Source organism: Cavia porcellus, unplaced genomic scaffold (assembly GCF_034190915.1).
Source record: "Cavia porcellus strain 051 isolate PalLab524CR breed Dunkin Hartley unplaced genomic scaffold, mCavPor4.1 scaffold_15, whole genome shotgun sequence".
Taxonomy (NCBI): Eukaryota; Metazoa; Chordata; class Mammalia; order Rodentia; family Caviidae; genus Cavia; species Cavia porcellus.
Window position 1 is genome coordinate 7,923,875 of NW_026947498.1, and position 21,576 is coordinate 7,945,450.

Below are 21,576 nucleotides of genomic sequence, written 5' to 3' on the forward strand. Positions count from 1 at the left end.
TGCTGGTAGAGGGGCTGCATGCTCCCTGATTTCTTGTCCAGTTCACCCCCTCCTGGTGGTGCCACTCTGTGGCAACCACCATTTGCAGCGAGGGTCCCCAGGCCTCTGTGGGCTGCAAAGCAGCCTGGGACCGTGGACCCCCATGCAGTGGTGCGAAGCGGCCTGGGTCCGTGGCCTCCCACGCAAGGGTGCAAGGCAGCCTGGGTCCGTGCCCTCTCACACAGGGGTGTGTAGTGGCCTGGGTCCGTGGCCTTCTGACAGTGGTGCAAGTGTCCCTGCTCTCCTTAGGATGAGGCAGGCGAAGCTCTTCAGAATCGCAATTCCAAGTGTGAGCACAGTAAGTGACCATTGCCCTGTGTGGAACCCCCCTGCGCTGTCCCCCAAGATAGAGGGACTCCCAGGCAGCCAGCAGCACACAGCAGAGGGCTTTGTGGCTGAGCTGCCTGCCAGGCATGACTTCACGCAAGGTTTCTGGAGCTCACGGGCTCTGTCCCTTATGACACAGTTCTGCTCTAAGCCCCCAAAGACCTCAGCGGAGGACAGGCAGCAGAAACTGAAGACCTTTCTCCCTAGCTACTCCACATCTTCTTACTGCTGCTTCAAGCCCCAAAGAGGCTGCCTGAGCACCAGCCCCATCCACACCCCAGTAAGCAGGCAGGTTGGGGTGAAGCTGGTGGCCTCCTCTTCTGGACACCCCTAAGTCACACGCAGTTCTTCCATAGATATCTCTCTGGCTGGCCCGGCTGCCAGTCCTGGAAAAGACTCAGGGCAGGTCACAGCAGGACACCAGAGCCCTGCCGAAGGTGGGGCAGCAGCTCTAGTTCTGAGGAAGGGGAGGGAAGTATGGTTCCTGTGGGGGACAATACCTGTGCATACCCAAGATGTCCACTCATGGTGAGACCAGGGGCGCCCGGGCCAGCCAGTTGGCTGCATGGCGGTATCAGGCGAGACTGGCCTGGCCAGTGAGCGCTGTTCCTGCGGTTGGTCAAAGCACTGCAAAATGAATACAGACACGACATTTTATAAATGCATGTGCACAGAGGCTATGCATGTGGCTGAGCAGCTGCACGCCTGCCTAGCATGTGTGAGGCCTGGATTCCATGCCCCAAGGCATACCACGACACACACAAAACGGTTCAGGGGGTCAGTTTTATGTTCTGTATATTTTACAATTTTTTAAAAGCCACAGAAGCCAAGAGTGTGGTGGGGTGAGCTCTGCTCATGCAGTGGAAACAGATGTCACCCCACCTGGTCTGTGAGTGACGATCTTGGGGGGCCTGTTCATGGGCCCCCTCCTGCATGTCTCCAAGCAGGTATGTGGCAGGCTCAAGCACTCAGGTGAGCCCTGGTCCCCTGATGCTGAGGGAATTCCAGAGGCAGGGTGCTGTCCTGTCCCCGGCTAGCTGAGAGACCCCACTGCATGCCAGTGTGGTGGGGCCAGGCCAGCTCTGGGGCTAGCACGGTGATGGCTGTCCTTACAGCAAGGTGTGCTCGACTGCCAGGAATCATGTTGGGTGGTGTCACCAGATCCTGTAGTGCAAAAAAAGTTCCACCTGCTGTGCTGGAACTTCAACTGTGTCTGGGTGTTGGCAGGAAGGACTCTCAGCAGGGGAGAGACGCAGACCTTAGGAAACTAGAGGGGGAGAGGGTCCCCTGCAGTCTGCAGCCTCACAGCCTGTTCCACAGGGGCCACGTGCTACAATTCCAGGTACTATGGACACACGTCCAGGGGCCTAACACCAGAGTAGTGTGGGCAGGGTGTCGTCTCGGGGTCCCAGCACACCCAGGCCTGTGGATGGGGACAAGCCCACCCAGAGGTGTGCGGCTGCTGGCCAGGGGCCTCCAACTACTGGGGAGCACTGAGCACCTGTGGGTTCCATGAACCGGGCTGCCCACGTCAGCTGGGTGGCACTGGGAGGCACCCGTGAGGCTGGTGGTTGCTGGCACCCTTGCCATGTGGCGTGGGCTTCCTTCCAGCAAGATGCTGGGGCCCACGACTACTTCACCTCTCAGTTTCGGAGCCACCGACCTGCCCTCAGCCGGGGTAAAGCCTCACCCAGAGAGCAGCAGCAGTGTGTGTGTAGGGGGCTGGGAACCTCAGCAGGAGGTGGGAGCCCTGCTGTGATGCTCCACCCCCCTTCAGCCCCAAGGGCAGAGCCAGTGCACCCAGGCTCAGGCTAGGTCCTCACAGGCATGTGGGTTTGCCCATGATGCCTGGCCCTGTGGGTCCCCAGGAGAGGCAGCCTCTCTGCCACCTTCTGCCTCGCGCACCTCTGCTGGAAGGACCACTTTTCTCACTCCACCTCTGTCACGATGCACAAGGCCACAGAATATGCTGCCTGAGGGAGAGAGAAAGCAGCTGACCCATAAAACCTGAGCAGCCCCCGAGAACGCGGGGCCCAGGGAGGGAGAGACAGCTACCACAGCACAGGGGAAAGGACAGCTCCAGTGTTACCAAGCTCTCACAGTGGGCACACCAGGGTGTCCAAGGGGCTCAGCGGCTCTCAGGCAGTGCAGACCTTGCACAGACACAACACAAAGTGGGGTGCAGGCTCGAGGCAGGCAGGGGCACATACCGAGTTCCAGGGACAGGGCCCACCCAGATTGAGGTCAGGCCAGGGCAGACACAGCACAGGGGCCCTGCGTGCAGGGTGCTGGGGTGGGAACTCAGAGGACTTGGCCACAGCTAGAGCAGGAAGTGGACATCACGGTGCTCAGGGGACAACACTGAGCCAAAAACCAGCCCATAGGGCTCCCACAGGAGCCTCCACAGCTGGCAGTCGAGCACACCTTGCTGTAAGCACTTGTCCTAGGCATGAGGGCCGAGCACCATGCCTCTAGATGAGCAGAGGCTCATCTACCCAAAATACCCAGACAATCAAGAGGCAGCCAATGGCAAACAGTCACCCATTACCCACAGCCAGACTCCAGGGTGTCTGTTGGGGCCAGGGTCATCGGTGGCAGCATCCACCATGCTGCTGCCCACCCTGTGGCAATGCTGTCGTCACTCAGGCTGTGGCACCTCCTCTGGCTGGCTCCTGGGCCCACATGCAGCTAGGGCGTGGGGCATGGACACTGGGTGTGACAGGGCTTAGCAACTGTACTCTCTTCTCCAGACACAGCACCACCATGTGGTCTGCACCTGGACACTATGGCCCCTGGGTGTGTGTCCCCAGCACAGCGCAGCATCCAGAGGGCCTTCAGGGCACTGCTCCTCAGGCCTCTACCTGTCCATACCCCTGAAGCCCTGGGTCCCTGCCTGGTTTAGATGCCAAGCAAGGAAAGGTGGCCCTCAATGCTAAGACCCAAGGTCCTCCCTGCACACTCGGTCACAGTGCTGTCCTCACACTGTCCTCACATCTGGGTGACAGATGAGCTTCTGACCTGCCCGAGCACTGCCGGCCCTGCCTCTGAGCCCTGGCAGCATCCCTGTGCCGGCCACAACCCCTACTCCAGTGCTGCTCCAGCTGCTGCAGCAGGGCAAGCCCAGCTCAGCCTGGACAGGGCTCTGCCGGAATAGGACTCCACCGCCACACGGCGCACTCACTAGGAAGGCTCCCCACAGTTCCCACACGGTTGCCACAGCCATGACACAGGACAAAGCTCAATGACCACACAGTGCAATACTTAAACTTATACCTGATTTCTCTACAAAGCATTTTCTAAAAATGTCTCGGCAGTTGAAGGCAACACTGCTATTTTAGCGACTCTCTGATAGGCTGGGGTGCGAGAACTCTTGCTTTATTCCTGGTGACAGGCAGCCTGGAGTCTCAAGCGCATTCAAACAAGATGAAGAAAGGATGAGGTCACCTGTGAGACTGTACCTCCTGCACACACAAGCGGCCACCAGCTGTCCAGTCGGGCAGCCAGGCCTTGGGGACACCAGTAGTGAGGAAGGAGCAGCCTGAGCACCTCTCGAGCCTGGTCTTGACCCACACATGCATGTGCCCAGACACCGCAGCCCTATCGCCTGCACACATCAGCAGGGTCCCAGGTCTCAGAAGCTGGAGGAGTCTGATCCCACTAAAGGTCTCCTCTGGGACCCGCATCTGCGGAGGCCCACAGAATGGGAACTCCAGCAACCTGCACAGGGGTTCTGAGCTGCACAGGTCTGCGGGATCATTGTCATTTACTTGTCTGACTAAAGAGGCAGACAGACCTTATACCCACACGTGTCCCTCTAGAGCTGCTGGAGCAAATGTTGGAAACTAACACTGAAGCTCCCGACCCAGAGCCTGATGCTGGCCGGAGGTCCTGCGTGGATCTATTTCATACCTGCCTTCACACCTTCCACATGCTTGCAGCTCCGTCTACAGGTGCCTCCCGGCCTCACCCCATCAGGCTCCATGCAGCTGCTTGCCTGCCTTGATGCTGGCCAGTTGTTGGGGTGCATGGCAACCTGCATGGCACCGGAAACCCCTCCAAATAGTTCAATGCCCAGCGTGTCACTGAGGGATCTACTCTACCTTTTTTCTCATTACTGTCAAAATAACCAGGTTTGCAGAAAACTACAACCAAACCTGTCTGGGTTCTTCTGCTGGAAACGTGATGACCGGGATAAGCCACATGAGTCTCCAGGACGCGGCAGAGCTGACCACCCCTGCAGTGCCAGCCAGGTTATAAGGTGCGTGGTACCAGGGCACGGCATGTTGCTAGCTGCGAGTTGCCCAGAATGGACAGTGGCTTTCGGTGACATGGGCTTTACAAAATAAAACATCCATAAGGCATGTTTCTATTTTTAATTTTTTTGCTTTGATAAATCAATTGCTTCACAAAAGTCCTTTTAAAGACAACAATCCAAGAAAACATCGTTACAGTATTCACATTTTAAAGATTGTCAGTTTCAAAGACCAAAGGTAACTAAAAAAAGGCAGATTGCTGAGTTAGTTCTGTCACCAACTGCCAGGGAGAGCTCTCAGGACGGGCGGCAGCCCTACCAACTCGCAGGAGCCTGTCCCAGAGAGCGGAGTGTCTCCTGCCTCCTCGAACAGGAGGGGCAGGCCCTCCACCAGCCGCAAAGCCCTCCCTGGCACCCCCCTGGTGGGGCCACCTGCACATTGGATAAACACTTCGACTCTTCGGACTATCTGGATGTGAAAACAGGAGTGCTGAGCCCACCGGCCGGGCCTGCTGGGTGAGCTGGGCAGCAGGGACTAGACGCTGGCTGTGGGTCTCAGGACACACTGGAGAGGAGCCATCCTGAGGGAGGGGTTTAACAAGGACACACTGGGATCCAATCAAGTCTGGCCATTTGAAGCCAAGCAGGGCCCGGCTACACTCCAGTGCCTCCTCTGGCTGTAGTCGAGAGCAGGTACTTCTGCACTGCACACTGACAGAGCCCAGGCCTGCAGCGACTCAGAGAAGCAAGGGCTTGCCCTGGAGAAACGGAGTGGATGGGAATGCGGGCCACATCCCTGAGCCTGTCTCTCACCATATGTACCTTACTCCTCTGAAGCCAGCGAGCGGGCTTCCGGGCTGAAGAACCTGCCTCACTGGAGAAGGCACCTGCCCCACTCAGAAGAAGCTGGCGTCCCAGGGGTGCAGTCTGAACAGGGACCCCAGGGCGGAGTCAGGGCCCTCCACTGAACCTCACACTCTGTGCATTTCCTCTCTGCTCTGCCCAAGGGCAGGTGGCTGGGCGGAGTGGCTGGGGCTCCCCCAGGTCTTAGTTTTAAGAAGTCCAACAAAGTTGGCATTTAAATAAAGATAAAATGATCTCTTAGGCTCGTGCAGACGTGACTTAAAATATTGAAAACTATTTATAAATAAGTTATGCAGTGGCTGATTAAAAATGTCACTCTCTCTCAAGAGCTGGTAATCGAAGTTTCCTGCGCATCAAAGCTCCCGACGAGGGTTTAGCAAGGGATGGACTCCCCTTCCTACGTGGCTCATCTTCCTACGTTTTATGGAGCGAAATCAGTTTAAGAAAAATCAATCTGCCTACTGATGTCCCTAATGTGACCCTGATCATGCCAATCAGCACCGCGGGGGCCTTCAGAGCTGGTGGCCATGGCGACCCACACTGTCCTCTGCCAGCTGGGGACTGTGTCACCTGTCCACGCTCACACCAACACATGCCACACAAGGCAGGCAGCTCATTTCCCCTTTGAGAAAATACCTGCTCCTGAGTAAACAAAAAGCAAACTAAACTCACAGAAAGTAAACCCCAGCCCACTCCTTTAGTGCATCACCAGGAAATGGATGTCTGCAAATGATTCCAAATCTTAGGGGAGCTGGTGCCCGGGGTGGGCTCTGGGAACTGGGCAGCGACAACATGCGACAGGAAAATGGGAGTGTGTGCAGCACCCGGGTGGGGCCTGCTTGCACCACACGGTCACAGTCAGCTTGCACTGTGACTTCATTCTCACCTGCCACTGTCTTGAGGCAGTGCAGCTGTCTGAATTCACCCCAGCTCCCAGCCGGTGCAGTGGAGAATGTTTTATATTATCAGTTTATAATAAACATTCTCTGCATGACGTATCCCGATACCCAGCTAACACAGCAAAGGGACTGAGTGAGTCAAACTGAAATCAGAAAGAGTGGGCACGGCGGAAGCCCCCTTGGCTTCCCTGGTCCGAGGCATGCTGTGCACACACCTTCAGGCAGCTGTGCACCTGTGTGAACATAACAGGAGCAGTGTGCATGCACACAGATTTGGAGTCTCCTCAGTCTCCCTAGGGTGTTGCCTCTCTCAGCACCCAATGCCAAGCGTCTGGGAGAGGCAGTGTGGGCAGGGTCTCAGACCTGGGCAGCGGCAACCACTCCAGTGGAAACGCAGGCATGTACTGTTTCTTCTCTAGAAATTTTATGCTCAATATAGTCATAATCCAATTCATAACGAATTTATAAAAATAGCTTTTTATCCAATAATTCCAGCAAGGTAAAAATAGGAGTTTCTTTTTATATATAGCAAATGACACGAGCTCACTGACCATGAGGGACCGAGGCACACTGCAGTCCCCAATGTTCTGGATGATACTGTACGCAGGCTGCTGCCGGCCACAGCCACCCCACCAATGGCTTTGGGGTGCGGCTCTGTCCTGTCCATGGGCAACACCAACACAGCAGCCCTCCGACAACTGCTGCAAGCTACAGAACTCAATTAAAACTGCATAATTGTTTAGAAAACGGCAGCACTATTCCTAATCTAATTAGGGACTCCAGGTGGGGCCATTCATCACAATTCTACCGTTAAACCCTTGGAGAATTTCTTTAAAAACCCACACACACGCACACATTTGAAAGAAGTCGCTGCACCAGCAAAGACGCTCTTTTTAAGCTGACTATGAAATACAAAAGTGCACTTTTCTATATCTACATATAAAACATATTAGAAACAAAACTGTAAAACGTTTGCTGTGCAAACTGTAAAAGCGAGGAGGCGGCAGCTCCTACTGCAGCGAGCCGCTGTCCTCCAGCACCAGCCCACCGATGTGGGCGGGCGCCAGCGCGGCCCCGTCCTCCTCCACGCTGTCCACAGACTCGTCCTCGCTCTGGCCCGCCATCATGACCTGCTGCACGGCCAGGGTGGCCCCGTCTGAGGACAGGGACTGCAGGCTGTCCACGTTCATGTTCACAGGTGTGGTGATGGTCACGACGGCACCTGCAGCAGAGCACAGGACGTCACGGGAGCACGAGGAGGAGAGCTCCAGAGGACGCAGCCAGGCACCACCTCCTCGTTTGACCTACGGTTCAGACGTCCACAGTGTCCCAGAGTTCTGCTGGGATCTGAGACACTGCTCCTGGACGCGGTCTGAACACTTAGTGAGTAAGGTCTCCACCTGAAGATGGGCTCAGTGGAGATCAGGAGGTAAAAAGCAGGGGAGAAACAGAAAGAGGTACAGGATACGATGAGAAACAACAGAGAAGCCAAGGGAAGGACAAGGGAGACTGGCCTAAAAGGGAAACCTTGGTGTCTGCCTGCCATTCAGCCTGGCCACAGAGCCAGAAACCAACCAGACGCCCTGAGCAAGGCCTAGAGGAAAGACTGACAGGGACTCTGGGCCGTACGCAAACACGGGGTAGTGCTGGGGCAGGGCCTGACTTGCAACCACCCCACAAGATGGGCTAGCAAGTGATAACAGAAAGAAGGGACAGTACCATAGCGCCGTCTCAAGAGCGGGACATTCACCCCTTCATCCCTGTGCACAGGACAGAGGGAAGAGACAGCCACCCCTAGCGGAGAGGGGTGCAGGCTGGGAGGCGGCCTGTGTCCCCGGGATGCTCCTCTCAGGGTCCTTCCCCGCAGCACAGCACTTCCTCTGCTAGGGAGGGGGCGAGCGCAGAGGACAGCACTTGCTGTGCTTGGGAAATCATCCCTAGGAGCCCATGGCCGTGTGAGGCTTGGTCCTGGGGGGGATTACAGAAGGTGACCAGAACTATGAGAGGTGGGGACTGCAGACATTGGGTCCCTGCTCCAGCCACTGGCTCCCCACCAGGAGGCACCATTCCTGTCAGAGGCCAAAGCACAGGGCGCCTGATCCTGGCTAGAATCTCCAGCAGCATGAGACAAAACACACTTTTTCTATGAACTGACTGCCCTGGGCATGGGAAACAGACCTTTCTGTTATTTATAGGACCAAAAGAGAAAACAAAAAGACAGAGATGTGAGACCTACCAGAGACAGACATCAAAACAGATACTACACAGAATTCTGTATATTGAAAACTTAACAGATTCGTGGAACACACAAAAGCTAAACATGATTTCTAGAAAGATGGAAAGTGCAGTTGTAAAATGAGAAACAGAGCACCTGGGATTTAGGCAACAACAGACACTGCAAAGCAAACAAAGGTGAAGGGGTGGAAAGAGAGAAGCAGGAACTATCCGAATGAGATAGTGTGACGCAGTCACCTGCCTAACGGACGGGCCACCGAGGACCTGGAAAGGACTGGGCCATGGGCGGGGCCAGAAACAGAGCTCGGAAGGATCACCTGAGCCCAGGATTCAGGCCAGCAGAGGAGGCGGTACATGAAAAGGAAAGCGCACCAGCCAATTCACGATTTGAAAAGCTCTCAGAAACAGCAAGAGGTTCATGGAACATCTCAGAACGGTGGCCGCCAACAGCAGGAAAGTGTCAAAGGGAAAAACCCAAGTGAGAGGCAGGGGCCAGCCCGGAGCAAGGTGTGAGAAGGGTTGCTCCCAGTGTCTGTGCCAAGGCTGAAAGCAGAGCCAAGGGGTGCCAAGGCCGAAAGCCGTAGGTGCTGGTGCCCTCGAGACCCGGGCCTGTGCTGCTCAGCGCACAGCTACAGTCCATACTCCTGGCCCGCGCTCCCCTCACGGTTCAGATGAAAGTGGGGCTGGGGCCCCAGCTGAGTGTGGTCCATACGAGGGCCTCCCTCCGCCCCGTACCTTCAGACATGGTCAGCTCGCTGGGCGGTGCTGGGGCCACGCCTGACGCAATGGAGTCCGGCCAGAACCTCTGCACAGGCCTGTTCTGTGCAGTCTTCTTCTTCGTTTTTGGGGTCTCTGAACAGCTGGAATCCAACATGGGCTGCAGAATCCGTCTTCTAGCGTTGATGAACCTGCATGTGGACAAAGGGAAACTGAGGCCGGGGTGGCCTTTTTGAAGATCTTGTGCAGGACCTACAACTCCCCTTCATGAACACACGCTTTGGCAAAGTCCACTCTCCACCACCACAAACCCTTCGCAGGAGGACAACATGGTGACCACCTAACTCCAGAAACATGGGGCGTGCTGTTAAAATGAACTCTGAGGAAGGGGGACTGCTTCCATGGCCCCTCCACACTGCTTCTCTGCCCTCCTGGACCTCCCTTGCATCTGTGGATCAGATGAGCACACAAACAGGAACCAGCACAGAGCTGGGTGCCGGACACTACTTTCTCCAAGGAGGAAACATGAGACAGAGGGGAGACTGCACCCCATGGCACAGCGCTGGGCAGCCGTGATGTGCTAGATCTTCTAGCAAGGCCGGGTCTCTGGCCAAGGGACCCTCAGCGGGAATGCAGGACTCTGGGGAGAGCGTGGTGAATGCGAGCTACTCTCAGAAGACTGCAGTCCTTGGTCAGCTGCCTGTCCCAGATCCACGGTTAGCACAGCACTTGTGTGCAGGCAATGATGATGCCGGAGCCAACGCGGGCTGTTCTGCCTCCTTAGCCACGACCCATACACAGAAAGAGTGACAGAAATTATAAGCCAGTGGGCAGGCAGTACATGCTTCACTGGCCAGGCCTGGACAGGGGAGAGAGTGGGCTGGGTCAGGCTCCATCCTTGGGCGCTGGCTGTGGGACAAGAGAGGAGCCAGATCCCAAGGTCAGCTCCCTTCATTACCACCACTGAGGCCAGGGACGATCACATCCTCCATGTGGCTGCCCTCCATCACCATTCTAGGTCCTCCTGCGGGGTGACTTGCTACCCAGGACGCAGGGGAAGGAACCCCACCAGTCCCACACAAGTGCCAGTCAGCCAAAACCTGCTGAGGTTCACACACTGCCTCGGGCCTGAGGCAGGAGCACTGGAGCACCCAACCCGCCCCCCCGGGGAATTCCCGCCTCCTTGTCAGAGGAACAAGCCCCTGGCCAGCTTCTGACAAACTATCTGTAAGAGATAGGCGGAGGTGGGCCGAGCAGCAGCGTTCTCCATGCCCCAAAGCCAGCATGCAGCCTCGGCCTTTTCTCTGCAAGGCCGCAGTGACAGGGCCCTCATCCCTCCACAACCGCTCTCACTGCCAACAGTCAGAACCAGGAGGGCGTCAGCTCCAAGGCGGCCGCACCTGAAATTCTGAGATGAGGTGGGCATGGTGGTGCACACCTGTAATTCCAGCCCTCCTCAAGGCTGAGGCAGGAAGACCTAGAGTTCAAGGCTAGCCTGGGCAACACAGTGATGCCTTTCTCAAAAACAAAGACAAGAAAATGGAAGCTGAACAGTGCCTAACACAATCTGAGGACACAGGCTAACAGTGTGTAGCTGGCTGTCTCCAGAGCCCTTCCCTAGGGTAAAGGATGCACCCAGCAGCATGTGCATGTGGGCAGGCTGTGGCCAAGAATACTGGCCGCTGCTGATCTCACTGCCAGCTCCTCCTCACTCCAATTGGCCAAGCCAATGCCAGGTGTGTTTCAGCTTCAAAGCAGCATCTTTACCAACGCAAAAGCAAAGAGCCAGCTGTGCAGCTGTAACACCTGTATCTCAGGAAGCCGAGGCAGGAGGACCTGGGGAACACAGCAAAACTCTGCCTCAAAAAACAAGTCACAGAGAGTGAAAATAGCTATAAATATTAGAAGATTCTAGAAAACTTAAGATTAAAAAAGCTACGTTACTAATTTTAAAAACTTAAAGCTGCTGTTAGTTTTCTAGGTAACATAATTCTATGAGCTTGCCAGAACAGCAAGCTGGGGACAGGAGGAGCCATGGACTGCAAAGCTGGAGGAAGCCCCAGCACTGAGCAGGACAACAGCCCCAGGACAGCCCCAGGGCCTCTGGCCACTCCTGTTCCCCAGGCAACCAATACTCTTCTGATGCAACCAGATCAGTGCTTCCATGGAGGATGACGGGGGAGAATGACCAGGAAGGGCTCCCTTTGCGCAGAGCCACAGTGACAACATACTGCGAACTTCTATGTTTTTGCAAGCACGCTATGTACTAGATTTCAGAGGAAGTAACCAAATAGTGTGGTGGCCTGCTTCCATCCAGATGAAAGGCAACAGACTGAACGGATGAACACAACAGAAATACTGGATATAGCGCTTACAAATGTCAGGAGGAAGACTTCACTCTGGATACGGAACTCTGACAAGTTTGCATCTCAGCGCCGCTGAGATAAACAGACCTCGATGCACAGCAGTATATTCGAATCGGAGCCACACAGGGAAGAATAGCGGGGCCCCTGTGCAAGGATCATATTTAAAAAATGAAAGCACGCTCACAATGCCTCCAAGTGCTGGCACTTGGGCTTCCTTCCACCCCTGCCAACTCTAGGTGGAAGCTGCTGCTGCTGCCCCCAAAGCCATGACGAAAATGTGACTAATGACCACAACCCAGTGAGGCTGCAGCCCTGCCTGACAGTGTCAGCTCTCATGGGGAGACATGCAGCCAGGTCCACATGTTCCCAAAAATATGTGACCCCAGAAATGGAAGAGGATGCTCTGAGCTAAACACAGACACTCCCAGGCCAGGCCCAGGAGCAGACGGCAGAGGGGCCACGTCTGCAGTGGCACCAGGTCCCTAAAAGAGAGGCAAACGTCCACAGGAGCTGTCAGTGCGGGCCCACAGGGGGTTCCACTGAACCGTCCTCATCCCGAGGGCACAGGAAACCTCTCTGGTGGAACACGTGGGCCGCGGGCACCTGCCACAGACAGCAGCAGAGACGTCCGAACAGTCTGCCTGGCCTGTGAGGCCCAGCTCCCCAGCGTAGCGCCCCTTACCAGTTGTTGACTTGGAGCAGGGTCAAGTTCGTCTGAGCAGCAATCTGCTTTTTCTCATCCTCTGTTGGGTACGGGTGCTAAAAATAAAAAGGAGGTGAGCACACGCTGAGTCTTAAGGAGGGAATCAAGATGCTCCAATCGAAAAGTCAGCGCACAAACAAGCGTCGGTAAATCCTGGTGCTGCTCAACAGGGCTTCGAGCCAGGACCCAACTTTCGCTCTCTGCCCAGAGGATGCAGTGTTTCCCCACAGTCCTGAACACCAAGGGGCAGCGAAGCTCATCAGCAGAGGAGCAGGGGCTCTGGGGACAGTAATAGCAGCAGGCCATTCAGCCCAGAGGGGCACTGGCTGCGTCCCAAGTCTGTGTCAGCGCACCTGGAGTTTCATTCATAACCCAGCAGCTGCACCCCAGGAGGACAGCAGGTGGCCCGCAGCCCTGAGCCTCTACCCCACCTCCAGGCAGCCTAGGCCTCAGCACAGCATGTGTTACTCGAGGCCTCCTGGCACCTCCAGAGCCAGATGCTATCCTGCTCTCCACTGCTCCAGGGCTGGCACACAGCAGGTAGAGTGCTTCTGTCTCTGGCACTGTGGGAACACACCAATGTCGAGATGCTCACTGTCCCCTTGGCAGCCTCAGGATCAAGTCCGCTGTGTTTACAGGTATAGTGCCCATAGCCCCGCCAAGGGGAGACAGGGCCTGGCATGTGGTCCTTAGTCACTTGGCGTACGTACCCGAGGGGAACCAGGACCTCAGCCCTCCGCCCCCACACAACCAGCCCTGAGGTGAGCCATGTGCACCATGCTCCCCACCACCGCCAGCCAGCAGCCACAGCACAGCTCGCAATGACAGGCCTGATACATGGGTGGACATGGACTGGAGCCCCTGAAACTATGAGTCAAAAATCTCCTCTTGGAAGCCGAGAGAGCAGATGTGTTACAGCAGTAGGCACTGGACTCACTCCCTCGCCAGCAGGGATAAACTGAGCCCAGGCCCAGGGGCAGGTGTGTCTGCCACACTACCCTCCTTCCACATAGCATGGACACAAGCAGGACTAAGGGCAAAGGGCAGAACTCAGTGGTCCAGCACTTGCCCAGCATATGCAAGGCCCTGGATTTGTCCCCAGCACTGCCCCTCCAAATTAAAGAATAATAGAAAAGAAAAAACAGAAGGGAGCATCAGAATTCCCAGAAGCACCAAAGGAGATCCATATCTGTCTACAGGACCCGCTCCAAGGCCCACTACTGTGCAGACTGAGAAGAAACACACTCCAGACTACACGTGCCAAAGCCCTTACTTTGCCCCACCAAGCCCAGTGAGTGGCGTCCACATGCTGAGAGCATGGGTATTTGCCTGGCTTGGTTGTAAACACGGGAATGAAGGGCACACAGCGGCAGGGACCTGCCAAGCAGCTGTACGCTCCTGACTCCAATGACAAGTGTGCATGTGGCCCTGAGTTCAAGGCTGGACCATAAACACTGTTCTTGCCCTTTAAAAAGCCCACAGAAGAGAAATGGGGCACGAAACCCAAGTACGCAGCCAGAAACCCGAACAGCAACCGCTGCTGCCCTGGGTTGTTTGGCAAATGAGAGGGACGACGTATCACCAGGGAACGGGGACAGGATGACAAGGGACAGGCCAAGCGGCACCCAGTCAGCAAACACAAACAGCCTTAGCGGAATCCTAGCGGACAGCCACCGGCAGCTGCTGTGGCTACTATCAGGCAGTGCACACCCTGGCAGCGGGCATCTCGTGCACCTCCTCACTTCTATTGCACCAAGCGGCCTCCTTGCCTGCATGGCCTCCCTATGGGCTCCCTAGGCCCAGGCACCCAGCCACACCCCACAGAGAGCTGACTCCCCCTGCAGCAGGGGGTGCATCCCTTCTCTGGGGCCAGGTGCATGTCCAGGGCCAGGCAAAGAGGCTCCCGCAGCCCGGGCAGCACCGTTACAGACGCACATCTAGCACCTGGCAGCCAAGCTTCATGTCTTCCTCCACCCACACCCCAACACCACCTCTGCCTTTAGCTTCACCCCCTTCTCGGACTGTGCCAAGTATGAGGGTCCGCCCAGATGCATCTCTCCCCAGCCCCTCGGCCCATGAAGCCCCTGACCCAACCTGTTACAGGTCCGGCTTGCATCCAGATGTCCCCCCAGAGCCCTTGAAGGTGGCTGCACTGGGGGCGTGCATGTGGACTGAGGGTGTGATGCTAAGGGTACCCCACCCCCAAAAAAGGCGGCACCAATCACAGAGCACAGAGCCTGTATGGGACAAAAGGGAGACAGACCTGCTACTGCCGCTGCTGCTGTGTGGTGCTCGGTGCGCAGGCATCCCCTAGCTCGTCTGCCATGGACCGTTTCCCCTCCGCAATGCCCCTCTGCCTGCCAGCCTGCCTTGGTACAAGCTGACCATCGACTAAAACTTTTACAAGCTATGAGCTAAAAACCTTTCCTTCCTTTAACTTTGGGTGTGGCTATTTTGTCATAGCAATGAGAAAAGTAACTGAGCTACCCTCCCTCTGCCCCATGCTCAGCCACTGTGAACACTCAACAAAACAGTAAGACTGGAAACCAGGCCTCTCTCGTATGCAAGGGACTTTTCCATGCTGCCTCAGCCAGGGAAGAGGCATCTCAGAGAGTGCCTGGGCATCCCCTAGTAGCTTACCCCTATGTGCTGGAAGAGCCAGGAGCGCATGACGTTGGTGGCATGCTTGGGCAGCACGCCCCGCTTGTTCTTGGACGAGCCGTCATCCTGGTGCAGGAGGCTGAGGTCCTGGTTTAGCTGCAGCTGGAGCTTTTGCACAGGGGAAAGCACGGTTAGACAGGAACTCACGATGTCACTGTGGCCTGCAGCTGCAGATGCACAGCGTGACCAAGTTGCTCCTGAGGAACAGCCAGTGCCCAGTACAGGTGGACGCACTGGAGGTGGGACCTCTGCGGACCCACCAAGCTTTGGAGGGCCTGAGTGACGCTGTGAAACACTTGCCAGTCTCCATCCCCACTGCCTGGCAGTGCTGAGTGAGGCTCTTTTGGACGTTCAACCGGACCAGTGGCAGGAAAGACCCAGCAGGATTAGAGGACTGGGACTGTGAGTTCCAACCTCCAAGGGAAAAGGAGGGGAGAGAGGGTGTACTGATCAACAGTGATCAGAGAGTCACTCCGCTGTACCTCATAACAAAGCCTCCAGAAACCCCCAGGACATGCGGCAGTGCATACCTATGACCCCAGTCAGTGGGAGACTGGAACAGACTGGTTCGAGGCCAGCCTGTGCCTTACGCTGGGTAACTTTTCAGACATGTTTTTTGTGACAGTGGGACAATGAATGGCTCAACATGTCCATGACAGGGCCATAACCTGGATGTCTCACTGCCAGGCAGCTCTGGGTTTCTGGCGGTGCGTGGCTGACCGACCCTGCTGGGAAGCATGGTACAGCCCCACGTGTCGGCACAGGCGCCCAATGGGATCATCAAGTACACACAGCTGGTGACTTAAGCCCAGCTTCCCGGGCTCTGTGGGTCTCTGGCGTGATAACTGAACCCGGGTGGGGGCGCCACTCAGTAGTGGCAAAGGGACACAGGGCCTGGATGCTGTGCAGGCTGGCCCTGAACTTCTGCCTCCACCTTAGCACCTGAGCGTGACGGGCGCATGCTGCTGCACCACGCCAAAAACACATCTGCAATGCGTTTGCACTGGCAGAGTAATTAAGTATAGCAAGGAAGAAACCCTGGGAAGACAGTGCCCAGCCCTGGCTGCTCCGGCCGTGTGTGACTAGGCTAGCACATGCCAGTGACCGGCCCCTCCCAGGATACTGACACCCACCACCCACACCTCACACAGGCAGGGCACGCCAGCCCCGTGCTGCGACAGGAACAGGCTGGCAGGAAGCTCTGTGCAGCAGGTGGTGGACAGTGATGTGGCAAGGTTGCAGGGTTATCTACGACTGCCATCCACACAGCTGCTACTTCTGCCACCAAGACTGGCCTCCCGAGAAAGCCCTGGCTGTTGTCACCAACTTCCTTGAAAAAACCACTGGAAGTTTCTGTCACAAAACACACTGCCTCTTGTTGGGAAGGTACCTCAACTATTCCAACAAGGGCCCAAACTTTGGCCACAAAGAGAACAGTCCACAGTGGCCCAGACAGCTGTCACAGAATCCACATGTAACATGCGCACATGTACATGTGTGTGCACATGAGTACGATATACACAGAGCTTGCCCAACAACATACACACCAGGAAAATAAAAATCTTGCACAAATATTTTAATACTAAATTTAAAAACATGAGCACAATGCAAATTACCTTTGGCCTCTACAGTTACAAGAGGAGCTCAGAGTGGTGGCCATGAGCTTCCAGACATTTATTAGTTTGGTGGACTGCTGAAGTCCATATCTTTTTTGTCTGTTGTTTGTTTGTTGAGGCAAGGTCTCACTATACAGTTCAGCCTGACCTTGAACTCACTATGCAGTTCAGGCTGGCCTTGAACTTACTGTGCAGCCCAGGCTGGCCTCAAACTCACAGTGATCCTCCTGCCTCAGCCTCCTGGGTTCTGGGGTTACAGGCAGCACCTTGCCCAGCAATATATATTTTGTTAGTAGAATCTGTATGCATATTTTTAACAGTGCTGGGGGTTGAATCCAGGGCCTTACACATGCCACGCAAGCACTCTTAACAATGAGCTACACGCTCCTTTCTTTTTTATACTTCTTTATTTTGAGACAAGGTCTTGCTGTATTAGCCTTGAACTGCACCCTCCTGCCTCTTCCTCTGATGCAGCTGGGATTATAGGTATGCGCCATCACACCTGGCTTCCACCTTTGTTTCTAAACACTCAGGTACTGGACCACTCCAGGGCCTGCGTGTGCTAGGTAAGCACCCCACCACTCAGCCGTATGCCCAGTGGGAAACTAGCCCACCTAACAAGATGGGAACTCCTATGACATTAGTGAGGCATTTGACTTCCAAGGGTCTTCCTTTCCAAGAGCATACTTTCACACTAGGAAACTGTCCTTCCACCAGATCTGGCTTTTACTTAGTCTACATGGAGCCCCATAGGCAAAGGAGCTGGTCTGAGAAAGGGAAGGAGGGGGCACGCCCCTGGGCAGGGTCCTGCTACGTCTTCTCCTATGCATGCCTGGGCCTGGACAGTGAGGTCCCCTATCCACTGAATGGCTGCTTGGTGGTGCCTCTGAATATCTAGCAAGACACCCACACCCCTCATCCTGGGCCCCTGGAGTTCTCGAGCAGACCTCAAATGTCTGACCTAACAGGAAGAATGACTCACCGCCCTTGCAGTGACCCCTGAACCTGGGCTTTCTGATGCAGACACAGCTCACAGCGAAAAGCTTGTGCCCCTGAATTCCCACCACCAGAAGGCAACCCAGGTCCACCCCGCCTCCTCGCTCCCCTACAACTGCAGAAGGAGCTGCGGGCAACACAACCCAGAGTGCCTGAGCAGGGCTCCTCTGCTCCCTCCTGCTGCCTGTGCCGCGCCTCCTGACAAAGGGAAGGGTGAGGTGCAGCCTGGAACCCCCTCAGCCTCTCTGGGCTCTGTGCCCCAGGAAGGGACCAGACGCCCCACAGGCCCACAGCAGGGCCAGAAACATGCACGTGGAGGTGGGGCCGCACCCACAGCTGGAGCAGTCAGGCCATGGGAGTGCCTCTCCTGTCCTTCTGACTTCCCAGACTTTGTACATTTTCTACAGTGAGGGAGGTGGACAGCGAGAAGAAACACAGACAGCAGATGAACCAGAGCTGGCTCCAAGGCACAGGTGACCATCACACAGCGGGCGCATCAGTGGGCAGCACCCCGTGCTGTTCGGGGAGCACACACGCACCTGTGAGTTCTGGATCCTGATTGTCCCGGGAGACAATGCCTGGGTGACCACTTGGCCTTGAGGAGTGACAACTGTGACAGGCTGGTACACGGTGCCACCTCGGAAGGGAGAAGACGACTTAAGCCACTTTTAAGTCCGAGTGATTTAAAACCATTCTTCCTGATACACTTGTGGAAGGAATAAATCTCCAGTTCAATGATTAGCTTTTAGGTCTTTTCAAGTCCATCACCTGTCACTATAAATGACCACAGATTCACCAGACTGCCAGGCTAGGGGCCTTACAGCCCAGCTGGCTTCCAGGGCACTTGGCCATTCCCTTCTCTTTGCTGGCCTCTGGTTTTTACTTTTTCCTACAATCAGTACATGGGTATTGTGGTGGGTATGGTGGTACACACCTGAAATCCCAGCACTGGGGAGGCTGAGGCAGGAAGATCATTGCAATTGTGAGCCCAATCTGGGCTATATAATGAAACCTTGTCTCAAAAAACTAAACAGGTTGAGAATTTAGCTCAGCAGCATAAGCACCTGCTTGACAAACACAAGGTCATGAGTTCAATCCCTGGTTCCAAAAAAAACACAGCCAAACCAAACCAACCCAACCTACCTCACAATCATCACGTTAAAGATTTTGCCAAAGGTACTAAATAACAAGTATTTTTATTCTGGTTATACTTGTGGTTTGCTCTGGTACCGCAAATCAAACTCACAACCTCAGGCTGCCCAGGCAGGTGCTGCGGCAGTAAGCTGTCCTGGGCCCTGGCTATACCTTTTGGTCAAGCGTGCTTTCTTTTTTCATGAGGTTTCCTTTAGCTGTACTATGACATTTTTAATGTGAACCTTTGCCTCTCCCTGCATGCCTTGCTCCATTTGCTTTATCTTCTTTTTATTTTTTTCTTAGACAGGGCTTTCTGCGCAGTTCAGGCTAGCCTTGAACTCACTATGTAGTTCAGGTTGGCCTTGAATTTGCAGCAATCCTGCTGCCTCAGCCTCCCAAATGCTGGGATTACAAGTATGCACCGTCGGGGCTGGGGATTTAGCATAAGCACCTGCCTTGCAAGCAGGCAGTCGTGAGTTTGATACCCGGTACCAATAAAAAAGAAAAAGACAACAACAAAACAAGTATGCACTGTCACTCCTGGTTCTGCTAAATGGTTTTTTTTTTGTTTTTTTTTGGCTTTTTCATTTTTATCAGTACCAGGGATCGAGCTAAATCCCCAGCCCTTCCAATATCCTTTGATAGGAAAAAATTTGCATAATGTATTTGGTAAGAATGAACAAGAAACAGACATAACAAAGACCTTGGAATCTAGTACCTCATTCTAGTGGGGAAAAAGATCGTGGATTCGAGTACTGTTAGAAACCGGCATTAATTAAAATACTGGGAAATGTAGAAAAATTAAAACTTTAGAAAATTATGTTTCTATACTTGTTCAAATACAGATGGAGTACTCCTGCCAGTGCTCACAGAGAAAGCATCGGAACCCTCTGCCCATACCTGCCACTGTCGCCATGGTGACGTTTCCCTGTTGCAGGGCGGATGCTGGCACTACCAGTCCTTGCGAGCTGAGGGTGCCCGTGATGGCACTCTGAATCTGCTGAGGGTCAGAACACAGAGACAGTGGGGTTAGCAGAGAATGGGGGCGCCAGGTCTCCAACCGCAAGTGGTAGCACTGTGACATCACTAAGGAGCAGAGCGCAGCCGCAGGCTCAGAACAAATCCCGAGGGTACAGCTTTCTCAGACACTGCATTCGATCCGACCGTCAGTACTGAAGGTCCTCTGCACCATGGCTGCCCTATGTTCCCTCTCACTGTCCGGCCCACCAGCCTCAGGGGCCCGGGGAGACAGGCAGAATGCTATCTGATTGCAGCCTTTCTCCTCCTCAGCTCTGGCTCAGACACCGAGTCCTCTACCAGGCAGCAGCCAGGGACCTCCAGAGAAGTGGACTGGGACGGGGAAGCGACCGGAAAGAGCAGAGCTGAACGATGTATGTGCACCCATGTTTACAGCAGCACACTTTGTAATGGCACACTTTGTAATTGGGAAACATCCCAAATGTCCATCCACTGAGGAATGGGTAAAAAAGATGTGGTATTTTTATCTAATGGAGTACTACTCAGCTGAAAAGAAGGATAAACTACAGATTTTCATAGGTAAATGGATGCAACCAGACCATATTCATAAGTGAAATAAAATACACATGTGTAAACGTGTAGATAGCTAGATAGCTAGATAGCCAAGATAGTTATACTATTGATTTCTCTGAGTTTACTGAAGAGAAAGTTTTGTGCTGATATTGTCTGGACAATTCAATTCAGATGTCTTGTGCTCTGGATGAATGATTTGGGGATGACAGTGTTACAGTGTATGCACTAGTGTTGCCCCCTGATTGACATGTTTTCAAATTTTGTTTTACTCTTTTCTTTTCCTTTTCTCATTGAAATAAAATGGATCTGACGGGGGAGAAAAAAAAGAGGGGGCTGGAAATGTAGCTCAGCACAAAGGCCCTGGTTCAATCCCTAGTAACACACACATACACCACCACCACCACATACAGACAAAACACTTGACAAAATATCTGCACTCACACTTCGGAAGGATGTGCCACGACTGAGAAGCTTTAACCCAGGAATGTGAGGTTTGTTCAATATTCTGTCAACCATGGAATTGCCCATATTAACTGGTCAAAGAAGGGCAATCCTGTCATCTTACTAACCGATGCAGGGAAAGCATCTGACAAATTTCAATATCACAAAAACACAGAAAACTGCAATAGGGGAGTGGCCTCACCAGATGCGAACTTTAGGACACACCTCCACCACAAGGCTACTCAGGCCAGCAGGGTCCCCTAGGACTGGGGAGGTGCTAGGGGTGAGGAATCTACTCTCCCATTCTTCAAGGTAATGACAGGCACACAATGCAGTGAGTAAAGGAAGCAAAAAGGCCCTGAGTCAGCAGGGAGCGCCCTGCTTGCCTATGACATAACTGGACAGCTAGGAAATCCCAAGAAGCCTGCCGGAGACTCTCGGGGAACCTGTAAGTGAGGTCAGCGATAAAGGGGAACACATAGAAGTACACTCTGACTCTGCAGACCAGCAGGGACCCTGTGATGGCAACAACTGAAAACAGAACCCATTTACACTCACTCAAAACAGAAACCCTCAGACACAGCCCTACAGACACCTGCACAGGATCTCCCTATGCAGGGATGGCCTTCAACTTGCCTACATAGCCCAGGGCGGCCTCAAACTCATGGGCTCGGCTTCCTGAGTACTGGGAATACAGGTGTGTACCACCATGCCTGGCTTCGTGTACAAAAACACCAAGTAGGATGGAAGAAATCCTAGCAGATACAAACAAACG

At 54.4% G+C, this 21,576-nt stretch overlaps 1 protein-coding gene across 6 annotated transcripts in view; it reads right to left on the bottom strand.

The window, feature by feature from the left end:
- Nucleotides 1-4,724: 4,724 nt before the first annotated feature.
- Nucleotides 4,725-21,576, bottom strand: part of Pknox1 (PBX/knotted 1 homeobox 1) — a 51,035-nt gene continuing 34,183 nt past the window's right edge. For 5 of the 6 annotated variants that reach the window (XM_063224548.1, XM_063224547.1, XM_063224550.1 and 2 more), the window contains 6 exons: nt 19,710-19,809; nt 18,215-18,312; nt 15,043-15,171; nt 12,382-12,458; nt 9,352-9,524; nt 4,725-7,603 (listed from right to left, as the gene is read on the bottom strand). In XM_063224548.1, coding sequence (XP_063080618.1) covers nt 7,392-7,603; nt 9,352-9,524; nt 12,382-12,458; nt 15,043-15,171; nt 18,215-18,312; nt 19,710-19,809 — 789 coding nt within the window. In that variant the 3' untranslated portion in view covers nt 4,725-7,391. The remainder of the gene's footprint in view (nt 7,604-9,351; nt 9,525-12,381; nt 12,459-15,042; nt 15,172-18,214; nt 18,313-19,709; nt 19,810-21,576) is intronic. The other variant, XM_063224551.1, reaches the window with a different exon arrangement.